Genomic DNA, 13450 nt, shown 5'->3' with positions numbered 1-13450 from the left:
ATCAAAACATAAAATAGCTGAATTAATTGAAAAAAAAAAAAAAAAACACCTCACTGTATGCTGCCTGACCAACTTCTCACATAAGGATACTGAAAATAAAGGATGGAAAAAGATATTCCATGCAAGTGAAAAACAAAAGAAAGCTGAGATAGCTATAATTGTATCAGGCAAAATAAACTTCAAGCAAAAGACTATAGTAGGAGACAGATCACTGTATAGTAATAAAGGGGTCAATCCAACAAGAGGAAATAACATTTGTAAATATTTAGGCACCTAACTTAGGAGAACCTATATATATAAAGTATATAAAGCAGTATTAACAGACCTTAAGGGAGACATAGACAGCAAAAGAATAATTGGAGATTTCAGTACTCCACTTTGATCGCTGGAGAGATCATCCAGACAGAAAATCAGTAAAGAAACATTAGACTTAAATGACCCTCTAGATCTGATGGAAAGCAACAGAATACACATTCTTCTTAAGTGCACATAGAACATTCTCCAGAATAAATCATGTCTTAAGCCACAATACAAATCTTGAAATTTAAGATTAAAATCCTATCAAGCATCTTTGCTGAGCACAATAGTGTGAAACTAAAATCAATTATAAGAAGAAAATCGGAAATTCACAAATATATAGAGATTCAACAACATGCTACTAAACAACCAATGGAAAGAACCAGATCTTCATTTTGCTGGTTTTTTTATTATCTTCTAAGTCTCCATTTCATTTTTCTTTTGCACTCTGGTCTTTGTTATCACCTTCTTTCCACTACAGGCTTAGTTCTTTTTTTTTTTTTTAATTGAGGGATAATTGCTTTACTATAGTTTGTTAGTTTCTGCCATACATCAACATGAATCAGCCATAAGTATAGGTATGTACCCTCGCTCTTGAACCTCCACCCACCTCATCCTATCCCTCTAGGTTGTCACAGAGCCCCAGCTTGAGTTCCCTTAGTAGTACAACAAATTCCCACCGGCTATCTGTTTTATGTATAGTAGTGTATATGTTTCCATAGTACTCTATCCATTCGTTCCACCCTCTTCTCCCCCTACCCCACACCATGTCCACAAGTCTGTTCTCTATGTCTGCATCTCCATTGCTGCCCTGCAAATAGATTCATCAGTACCATCTTTCTGTATTCCATATATATGCCTTACCATATGGTATTTATTTTTCTCTTTCTTACTTCACTCTATTTAATAGGCTCTGGGTTCATCCACCCTATTAGAACTGATTCAAATGCATTCCTTCTGATGGCTGGGTAATATTCCATTGTACATATGTACCACAGCTTCTTTATCCATTCATCTGTCGATGTACATGTAGGTTGCTTCCATGTCCGAGCTATTGTAAATAATGCTGCAGTGAACATTGGGATACATGTGTCTTTTTCAGTTATGATTTCCTCAGGGTATATGCCCAGTAGTGGGATTGTTGGGTCATATGGTAGTTTTATGCCTAGTTTTTTAAGGAATCTCCATGTTGTCTTTCATAGAGGCTGTATCAACTTACATTCCCACCAGTGCAGGAGGACTCACTTTTCTCCACACTCTCTCCAGCATTTATTGTTTGTAGATTTTTTGATGATGGCCATTCTGACCACTATTAAGGTGATATCTCATTGTAGTTTTGATTTTTTTTTTTTTAATTCTTTGAAGTGGTTGTTTCTTTAAGCTCTTTCTACTTTCTTAAAGTAGGGATTGAGCACTCTGAGCTTCCCTCTTAAAAGGAAGCTTGGGTTTATCTTTGAAAAGATAAACAAGATGGATAAACCTTTAGCTAGACTCATTAAGAAAAAGAGAATTTAAATAAATAAAATTTTAAATGAAAGAGGAGATGTTTTAATTGATACTACACAAATACAAAGAATCATGAGACTACTATGTACAATTAAACACAACAAACTGGACAATCCTGAAGATATGGAGAAATTGCTATCATCCACAAATCAGTCAGCATGACAAGACCACAGGTAACATACTCAATGGTGAAAAACTGAAAACTTTTCCTCTAAGATCAGGGACAAAACACAGACAGGCACCATTACCACTTGTATCCAACATAGTAATGGAAGTCCCAGCCAGAGCAATTAGACAAGAAAAAGAAATAAGTCACCCAAATCATAAAGGAATAAATGAAAATTGATATTCATCTTTAAGGCACATGGACTGTAGAACAGTCTTATGGACTCTGTGGGAGAGGGAGAGGGTGGGAAGATTTGGGAGAATAGCATTAAAACATGTAAAATATCATGTATGAAACGAGATGCCAGTCCAGGTTCGATGCACGATACTGGATGCTTGGGGCTAGTGCACTGGGACGACCCAGAGGGATGGGTATGGGGAGGGAGGAGGGAGGAGGGTTCAGGATGGGGAACACATGTATACCTGTGGTGGATTCATTTTGATATTTGGCAAAACTAATACAATTATGTAAAGTTTAAAAATAAAATAAAAAAAAAAAGAATATACCATATGTTGAAACACAAAGCAAGTCTCAATAAATTTAAATATTGAAATCATATGAGGCATATTTTTCACCACTATGCCATGATCAACTATTGATACAAGAAGAAAACTGGAAAAATCACAAATACATGGAGACTAAACAACATGCTACTGAACAGCTGTGAGTCGATGAAAAAATCAAAAGCAGAAATCAAAAAATATCTGACCACAAATAAAAATGAAAATACAACATATAAACATCTATGGGATATAGCAAAAGCCATACTTAGAAGGAGGTTTTTAGCAATAAGCCCTCCTTCAAGAAATAAGAAATATCTCAAATCAAAAGTCAAACCTTATACCTAAAGGAACTGGGTGGGGTCGGGGGAGAAAGTCTAACATCAATATAAGGGAGAAAATAAAAATCAGAGCAGAAATAAATGCAGCAGAGACTAAAAAGGCGATAGAAAAAGTTAATGAAACTAAGAAATAGTTCTTGGAAGATAAAACGAAATTGGCAAACCTTTAGCTAGACTGGCTTATAAAACCAGAAATAAGGAGAAATTGCAAATAATAGCACAGAAATATAAAGGATTGTAAGAGAAGACTGAACAGTTATAGATCAAAAAATCAGGCAACTTATAAGAAATGGATCAATTCTTAGAATCATACATTTTTTCAGGACTGAATCCATGCAAATGAATAGATCACTCACTAGTAGGGAGATGGAAACAGTAATCAAAAACCTCCTAAGAAACAGCATCCAGTACAAAACAACTTAATTGGTGAATTCTATCAAACATTTATGTTTTAGTTTTTATTTTTTGGGGGGCCCCGAGGCATGTAGAATCTTAACTCCCTGCCAGGGATTGAACCCTCGCCCCCTGCATTGGAAGGCGAAGTCTTAACTACTGGATGGCCAAGGAAGTCCCTATCAAACATTTAAAGAACTAGTACCAGTTCTTCTCAAACTCTTCCCAACACTAGAAGAAAAGGGAGCACTTCATAACTCTTTTTATGAGCCAACATTACTCTAATACCAAAATCAGACAAGAACAACAAAAAGAAAATTACAGGCCAGTATGTCTAATGAACTTAGATGCAAAACATCTAGACAAAACATTAGCAAATGAATATAACAATATGTTAAAAGGATCATACACCACGGTCAAATAGGATTTACTCCAGGGATATAAAGATAGTTTAATATACACAAATCAATCAACATAAATACAACACTTTAACAAAAATGAAGGATAAAAATCATGATCATTTTATCAATAGATGCAAGAAAAAAGGATTTGACAAGAGTGATCACCTATTTATCATTAAAATAAAATACAATGAACTGGAAGGAGCATACATCAGTATGATAAAGGCTGTATATGATAGACCCACAGCTAACATACTCAGTAGTGAAAAACTGAAAGATTTTCTTCTCAGATTGAGACCAAGACAAGGATACCCATTCTTGCCACTCTTACTCAACATGGTGGTGAAATTCTAGCTAGAGCAATTAAGTAAGAAAAAGAAATAAAAGTCCAGATTGGAAAGGAAGAAGTGAAACTGTCAGTATTTGTGGATGACATGATTTTATATATAGAAAACCCTAAAGATTCCATAGAAAAGCTATTAAAAATAATATTTTTATTTTTTATTATAAATTTATTTTTATTAGAGGCTAATTACTTTACAATATTGTATTGGTTTTGCCATACATCAACATGAATCCGCCACGGGTGTACACATGTTCCCCATCCTGAACCCCCCCTCCCACCTCTCTCCCTGTACCATCCCTCTGGGTCATCCCAGTGCACCAGTCCCAGGCGTCCTGTATCATGCATTGAACCTGGATGTTTCAGTAATAATAAATGAATGAAATAAACTTGTAGGATAAAAATAAACATACAAAAATCTGTTGCATTTCTCTACACTAAGAATGAACTAGCATAATGAGAAATTAAGAAAACAATTCATTTTACAATTGCAACAAAGAATAAAATACCTAGGAAGATTTTAATCCAAGGAAGTGAAAACTACAAGACATGTTGAAAGAAACTGAATAAGACACAAATAAATGGAAAGATAGTCCATGTTCATGAGTTGCAAGAATTAGCATTGTTAAAATGTACGTATTACCTAAAGCAACCTGTAGATTCAGTGGAATCCCCATCAAAACACAATGATATTTTTGACAGAAATAGAACCAAAAAAATCCTATAATTTGTAAAAAATAGCAGAAGACCCTTGGATAGCCAAAGCAATCTTGAGAAAAATGATCAAACTGAAGATATTACACTCCCTCATTTCAAATTATACTACAAATCTGTAACAATCAAAACAGCATAATATTGGAAGAAGAGCCCAGAATTTGAGAGCTCAGAAGTAAACCCATAGATATATAGACAATTAATTTGCAACCAAGGAGCAAAGCACATAAAATGGAGAAAGGAGTACTGGGAAAACCAGATAGCACATGCAAAAGAATGAAACTAGACCCTGTCTTACATTGTACACAGAAATTTATAAAAATGGATTAAAGACTTGAATGTAAGACTTGAAACTGTAAAACTCCAGAAAAAAATCATGGGCAGTATGCTTTTGACATTAGTTTTAGCAATATCTTTCTGGATATGTATTCTTAAGCAAAGGAAGCAAAATTAAAATTAACCACATGGGACTACATCAAACTAAAAAGCTCTGCACAGCAAAAGAAGCCATCAGCAAAATGAAAATACAGCCTACCAAACAGCAGAAGGTACTTGCACATCATGTGTCTATAAGTGGTTGATACTCAAAATTTATAAAGAACAACAATTTTTTTAAAAAATTAAAAATGGGCAGAGGTTCTGAATAGACACTCTTCCAAAGCAGGTATACAAATAGCCAACAGGCACATCAGAAAATTTTCCACATCACACTAGTTAGGGAAGTGCAACTCAAAACCACAAAGAGATACCACTTCACACCCATTAGAATATAACAAGTGTTTGAGAGGATATGCAAAAAAGGGAACCCTCATATACTGTTGGTGGCAGTGTAATTATGTGCAGCCACTGTGGAAAAACAGTATGGAAGTTCCTAAAGACATTAAAAATAGAACTATCATTTGATCCAGCAATTCACTTTTTGGATATTTATCCAAAGGAAGTAGAATCACTATCTCGAAAAAATATCTACATTTCCACCTTTACTGCAGCATTATTGCCAGGACCTGGAAGCAACCTAAGTGTCCATTGATGGGTGAATAGATAAAGAAAATGAGGTATATATATGCTATAGGACATTAGTCAGTCATTAAAAAAAATGAAATCTTGCTACTTGTAACAATATGAATGGACCTTGAGTCTATTGTGCCAAGTGAAATAGATCAGACAAAAACAAAGACTGTATGATTTCACTTGTATATGTACTCTAATAATAATCAACTCATAGATACAGAGAGTTGATTGGGCTTCCGTCGTAGCTCAGTCGGTAAAGAATCTGCCTGCGATGCAGGACACTGCAGTTCTATCCCTGGATTGGAAAGATCCCCTGGAGAAGGAAATGGCAGTCCACTCCAGTATTCTTGCCTGGAGAATCCCATGGACAAAGGAGCCTGGCAGGCTACAGTCAGTGGGGTCACAAGAGTTGGACACGACTTAGCGACTAAACCACCAGATACAGAGAAACAGATTGGTGGTTGCCAGAGGCAGGGGTTGGTGAGTGGGTTAAATGCGTGAAAGGAGTCAAAAGGCACAAACTTCTACTTATAAATTCTGGGGGTGTAATATACAGCATGTTGATTATAGTTAATAATATTGTTTGGCTGAAACTTTCTGAGAGTAGATTGTAAAATTTCTCATCACAAGAGAAAAATTGTACAATGTGTGGTGACAGATATTAGCTAAATTTATTGTACTAATCATTCCATAATATATATTTATATCAAATCATCATGTTGTACACCTAAAATTAACATAATGTTATTTGTCAGTTATATCTCAATTAAAAGGAGAGCTGTATGGACAGTTTTAAATAGCTATGAGCACTTTGTATGATAAGAAAAAACAATAAAACACAAGACAATTTTAGGTTATTTCAAAAAGTTAAATAAGAAACTCAATTAAAAGTTGTAGAAAAATATTCTTATGTGACTTAGAATCTGAGTTATAAAATTTTAGAAATAGACTAATTGAATCTAGTCCTTTTGTTTTCAAATAATGGAAATTATATGTTACCAGATCAGAGTCACATAGCCAATTATTGGAAGAGCATGATTCGAACTTTCATTTGAAATCTAGGCCTTCAACTCTTTATTCCAGCTTTCATACTTCTCAACTGCTTATGTTTATTATCTAACCACTTGCTTTTAAAGTGACCTGAAAATTTACAGTGAACTCTGAAAGACCTTTATACTTTAAATTGACTTGTTTATCAATTTATCAGTTAATAGTTGTGGTCTCTAAATTCTCCCCAGTACTATTGATCTATGAGAGACCTGTCTCACTTTTTTTTTAATTTGTTTACTGATTTTAATTGAAGGATAATTACTTTACAATATTGTGATAGTTTTTGACATATATCAGTATGAATCGGCCGTAGGTATATATGTGTCCTCTCCATCCTGAACTCCTCTGCTACCTCCCTCCCGACCTTATCCCTCCAGGTTGACACAGAGCACCAGCTTTGGGTGCCCTATGTTATACATCAAACTTCCACTGGTTATCTATTTTACGTATGGTAATGTATATGTTTCGGTGCTATTCTCTCAAATCATCCCACCCTCTTCTTCTCCCACTGAGTCTAAAAGTCTATTCTTACTTTAAAACTTATAGACTTCCTGAGAAGCAAGAGTTTAAACATCTCACTCAATGCCAGAGTGCCTTATGTGTTAGACTTTGAACATAGACATTACTATATTAGTCATTTTTAGTATGCTATCTCATTGAATTCTTAGAACTGTAAGAGATATGAAAAAGCTGAAGTTAGAGAAAGAAGATAATATGGCCATTATTTCTTTAAAGTGGCTAATTTATTCTGATATCATGTTCAGTGCATTTTTCTAATCCACCACACTAACCATTGTTATGAAAACCTCAGCCAGAGAGAGTGCCCAATTTGTATAATACTTGGTAAATATTTAGCTGTAACAGTTTTACTCCTAAAAAAGTTGTTCACATATAAAAACAATGATTGGTCTTTGTTGTTGAAAGTATTTAAACCAACCATCATGCTAAGTTAGTATTCATCCAGTTTCTTTTTCCTTCCAGGCCTGTATGTGGAATCAGAGGGAAAACTCTCATAATTAACTTGCCAGGTAGCAAGAAAGGATCTCAGGTAAGCAGTCTTCATATTTATATGGTTTGTTTGAGAAATTTTGGCCAGCTGTGAGAGTTAGCCATACAAGAAGTTGGAGTCCTCCACAAGACCTCACTTCTGACACCAGTTGCAGTTCAGTGCATTCCCAAAACCACCCTCTGTTTCAATAATTCACTCGATAGATTCAGAGAACTCATTGAAAGGTGGTATACTCATGCTGCTGCTGCTGCTGCTAAGTTGCTTCAGTTGTGTCCGACTCTGTGCAACCCCATAGACGGCAGCCCATCAGGCACCCCCGTCCCTGGGATTCTCCAGGCAAGAACACTGGAGTGGGTTGCCATTTCCTTCTCCAATGCATGAAAGTGAAAAGTGAAAGTGAAGTCGCTCAGTCATGTTGGACTCCTAGCGACCCCATGGACTGCAGCCTACCAGGCTCCTCCATCCATGGGATTTTCCAGGCAAGAGTACTGGAGTGGGTTGCCATTGCCTTCTCTGGTATACTCATAGTTATGGTTTATTATATGGAAAGGATACAGATTAAAATCAACTGGGGAAAGAGGTGCATAAGACAGAATAAAGAAATACCAAATGAAGAAGAGCTTCTAATATCTTCTCCCTGTGGAGTCATGAACACATTACTCTCTGGGCATCAGTATGTAACGACACAAGGTTTATTGCTTATCAAGGAAGCTCTAAGTCCTTAACATCCGTAGTTTTTATTGAGGTACATCATATATTGCCCGTATGGCTGACCTTTAGTCTCTTGCATTTCCCAGAGCCTGGGCTAATACTTGTAGTCTCCAACACTTACCAGAGCCAAATATCACACTTCCCAAAGTCTCCATAATAAATCACACTGTTAGACTGCCTGGTAGCAAAAGTTTCCAGACAGAAAAAAGGCACTCCTTTCATTTCGCAGTAACTAAGGGCATAGGCCAGATTCTCTTTGGGTAAAGTTAAATTTTCTTTATACAAACTACTCCCTGGCCTCTGGCCAAGGCTTTCTTACAACTAAACAATAATATTTGTCTGGCTGAGCATCTATATTTACTATAGCATTTATATTATAGACACAACAACAGTAGTAGTGTGAATATACCTAAGATTTGGAGGAGCCAGAGAGAGATAGGATTAAAATCAGAGAAACGAGTAATTCATCCTCAAAAGCCATTATACAAATTTTCATATTTTTGTACTCATTTACTAATTTTCCACCTGATCTTCTGTTATTGTACCCTATGATACATTTCGCACAGAACTGTTTACCATAGAAATTAGCTCTCTTGCTCAGGCCAGTCATTACCCATTGAGAAGGCTTTAACTCAAATTCTTAGTACATGTGGCCATCAATATCAGCAGTTTAATCTTACTAACAATGCTTGTATTATATCGTAGTATAGTAGTAAATATAACCTGAAAAATAAGAGTCAAAAGATACTGAAACATTACTGGAGTCCTATACACACAGTAACAGTTAACCTAGTCGTCATCATATCATATGATCAAGATGTATCCCAGAGCGATGCTCCTCAGGTTTACAGACTTGTCAGGTTCCAAAAGCAATCTATGCCTTTTCCCTTTCTAGCATCTGCTACAGCTGAGCCAAGAAACAATTTCATCTCTTGTTTTAAGCTGCTTTTGAGGCACCAAAGTAATACTGGATTTCCCTGCTACATAACCCCTTTAAACTCATTCCTTTACCTTCAACTACCATTTCTCCTTCTCTCCATTTATATTCAAGCATTTCCTTTGAACATCTTGAATGAGACACTTGATTTGGCCACTGGGCTGGTCCAGATGGCCATCAGTAATACTAGGTCAACCAGTACTTCCCTCTCAATCCATTCCATTTATTAAAGATAAGGTTACATAGTACAGAGTTAGTGGGGAGTCTGAAACCCCAGGCAATATAATTGCATTTACTCTTAAGCCCAATTTGGCCAGATGGAGTAAGACATAGTTTGTACCATCAAACCCTTAGGAATTCTGACATAAAGGTTTAAAAGTGTAGTTACGGTTTCAGCCTAAGAATCATCCCTGCCTCTGGCACCCACAGTTACAGCCCTGGTCCTCAGACCACTGCATCACATAGAAAAGAATAGTGTTCAGGTGATGTGGGAAAAAAAGAAAAAGGACAATTGTAAAGAGAAAAGTGTAGTTGTACAAACATCCTTTTTCATCCCCTCTTAGTAGAAAAGCAGACGAATCTGTCTGGAGAGAACACTCACTTAACCTCCCTAACGTTGAGTATGATCATACACTAATAAAAGCTCATGCATTTATCTCCTCCCATTTTAGACAACAAGTGTTTAAGTTTCAGTTTTCTATCATATTATTGCTCTGAAGAGGAAAGTGTGTTCCTTGGTCTAAAGATGTGTGCCTCCATGGTCACTGACACAATATCTTCTGTTCTGGTCCTTTTATAGTCCGTTGAGCATGTGTATCTACTCTGGAATAAACAAGGCTCATCCAGAGTAAGTGTCTATACCTAGTAGACCTCATTTGTAGCCTTGTACCCATTTGTAGTTAGTTGGACTAACAACATCAGCCCAGCTTGCCAGGTATACGTAGGACTTTTCCCTTGGGGAATTCGCTGCATAGCCCTCTGCCGTCTGTCTCTCCTTAGAGCAGACAAAACAGTTCTTATTGGCATTTGTGCCTCATAGTGTAAGAGGAATATATCTGGATGCAGCCTGTTTCTGCCTTCTATAGGCCCCTAGTGTCCACTCATCTCATGGGCCCAGGTGGCCGTGTCAAGAAAGTATACCAGGATATCTGCTCTCCAGTACCAGTCAACTTCCAATTCTGAAAGGGAGTTCTTCTGATGGGCATTAACAGTCTACTTTAATATACCCATTACATTCCCAGAGTGATTTCCATAGAGCCATACCCCATACAGGTATCCCTTTAATAGACCAGTTTTCCATTGCCCATCTGCCTGACCATATGACTAGGCCATTTGAACACTTCCCATGAGTCAGTAAAAACCCAAACATAGGGGCAAACAAGCAGTTCAGCCCATGGAGCTGATTTGTTTTTACCTTCTTCAATCAGAGTGGCGGCCTTCCAAACAGGATGCTGTCCCTTCACCTTGGAATTGCCATCCATAAACCAAGCAGCTCTTTGTTGATCAATAGAAAGCTGTTTATAGGGCACCGCCCAAATGGCCCAAGTGGCCATAGGATCCAGCAGCTCCTCAGGTGATTCCGAAGTCAGCCCTAGGTGAAAAGAGGCTGCCTGCTCGTGAGTACCTCCTTGCATTCTCCTGGTAGCATGATTCTATATGCAACATTTCCATTTTATTATGGAACTCTCCTGGGCATTGCCTTCCTTCCTCATTAGAGCTTTTCTCTGAAATTACCAAGACATTATAGATATTTCAGGTTTCAGAGTTATTGTGTGTCCTTTAGTCATAAGGACGGTCTCAGTTAAAGTCCAATAACAAGTAGTAATTATCTCTCAAATGGAAATTTTTTGGTCCAAAATTCCAGCAGTTGTTGAGTGGCACTCACAGGTTTTTGCTATAAGCCCTAGTCTACATGCCACACAAGGCTTTTGTACAGCAAATTAATAATCTGTGTGGTCCCATTTAGCATGTCCAAGTAGAAGACTGGATTTACGTGCCTCCTGTTTTACAGTGTGAGATAGGGGATAAATTCTCCAGACAACATACATCCTCATAATACATTCAGGTAGAAATTCACCATTCACATAAAGTTCATAAAGTTCACATAAACATTGTAATTCTTACCTAAATGTTTACGTTAATCCCATCAACTGCTGCATTCCCATAGCGTCCCATTCTAACTACACTCCTCCCACCTCCCATTAGGATTTCAACAGGTTTTAGAATCACACTACATGGAGCCCCCATGTCAAGGAATCCCAGAAAAGTCTCTTATCTGTCTCCTAATGAGTTTAGCCATTTGTGTGCACGTGGCCTTGGAATTCTAAGGCCTGGCTTGGGCCAAGGAATCCAGACCCTTTTGTCATACCTCATATTGATTATATTATGGGGCCATCACTTAAGGTGATTCAAGGTAAGGTTTCTTTGCCTTCTATCTTTCTAAATTCCACCAAACTAGTGTAAAAAGAAATTTGCTTAGGATCTCTTAATGTTAGGAGATCAGCAGATCTCCCATCTGTCCACTCAACACAACAGTGCTTCTTTAAGACATCTGTTTTGCCCCCATTAATATTCACTTCATTCATACACATCTTAATAACCATATAAGTGTTTCCACCCTGCTAGGACAAGTCCCTTGAATCTCTTGTTTCTCTTTCCCCATTTTCTTATGAATCAGTCCAACTTTATTTACTATTTATTACTTCAACGTGAATTTTTCCACGGCTACGTGGAATTTTTCTGAGGCTAGCAGCTACATGTCAGACCATCCAGAAGCCAAGCTTGACCCAGCCTCAGGATCTACCCCAACATTCTCCATTACTTTTGTTTTAGCTAGTACAGATACCATTTATTGTTTGTGTGTTGATGTGACTCCTTAGGAGTTAGATCTTTCATTTCCAAATTTAACTGCTAATTTTGTTTCCAGTAACTAATTGCAGTACAGCTGCAATGCCATTCTTTGGGTGACCCTGTATTCTTTGAGACTCTAAAGATTCGTTATCCCGCATATTCTCTTCCTTCCTCTTCCTGGGTCGCAAGTTTCAGTGAGTCAGGCTGTTTCTGTCAAATCTCACTTCTTAATACCAACTGTAAGGAGTTTTTACCAGCTGCAAAAGTTAGCCAGCTAACTTCTTGTGGAGCACTCCACAAGACTAACCTCACTTCTGTCATCAATTGCAATTGAGAGGATTTCTAAAATCACCCTCACTTTTAATAATTCACTAAAAGGACTCACAGAACTCACTGAAAGCTGTCATACTCATGAGTATGTTACATCACAGGGAAAGAATACAAGATGAAATCAGCCAAGGGAATGAGTATATATGGCTAAGTCTAAGTGAGGTAACAGTCAGGGAACTTGTGGTCATTCTCTTTAATGGAGTCATAGATAGCATCACCTCCTGTTAACATAAGATAGTTGTTGTTGCTGTTTAGTCTTTAAGTCATGTCCAACTCTTTGTGACCCCATTGACTGTAGCCCACCAGGCTCCTCTATCCCTGGAATTTCCCAGTCAAGAATACTGGAATGGGTTGTCATTTCCTTCTCCAGGAAATCTTTCCGACCCTAGGATCAAACCTGTTTCTCCTGCATTGCAGGCGGATTCTTTACTGCTGAGCCACTGGGGAAGCCCAGTATAAGACAACACACGTAGAGCATTGCTAACTGTGCACACTTTCCTTTTCCTATGCTAACTGGCTTTTACCTTTGGTGTTCAGAGTTTTTATTGGAACTTGATCACTTATTGCCCATGTGGTTGACCTTTAGTCAGCCATTCCCAGTTCTTTCCAGAGGTAAAACTGATACCATGTTTCCCAAAGCCCTCATAATAAACCATGTTGTTAGACTGTCCAGTGGCTAAAGCCCCCAGGCAGAGACACTCTTATCAGGCATGATATAATAAGGAACTAAAGATCACCTCCTAAAAGCAGAGAATAAAGGCCAGACTTCTCTTTGATTAGAGTTAAATTCCTTATTATACAGTTTTTTCCAGGAGGGTAAAAGGTAGCTACCGTCCAGGTATTCCAGTAACCAATGTTTCTTTACATATTAAATTTTAAGGTAAGTTGCTT

General features: G+C 37.4%; 1 protein-coding gene across 12 annotated transcripts in view; it reads left to right on the top strand.

Annotated features, from left to right (window-relative positions):
- GPHN (gephyrin) overlaps positions 1-13450 on the top strand; it is a 535685-nt gene that overhangs the window by 295969 nt on the left and 226266 nt on the right. For all 12 annotated transcript variants that reach the window (XM_070377686.1, XM_070377689.1, XM_070377688.1 and 9 more), the window contains one exon: positions 7704-7770. In XM_070377686.1, the coding sequence (XP_070233787.1) occupies positions 7704-7770 (67 nt within the window). The remainder of the gene's footprint in view (positions 1-7703; positions 7771-13450) is intronic.

This window comes from Bos mutus, chromosome 10 (genome assembly GCF_027580195.1).
Source record: "Bos mutus isolate GX-2022 chromosome 10, NWIPB_WYAK_1.1, whole genome shotgun sequence".
NCBI classification, from domain to species: Eukaryota; Metazoa; Chordata; class Mammalia; order Artiodactyla; family Bovidae; genus Bos; species Bos mutus.
Note: the sequence above shows the minus strand (reverse complement) of the source record. Positions and strands in the feature narration are given on the sequence as shown.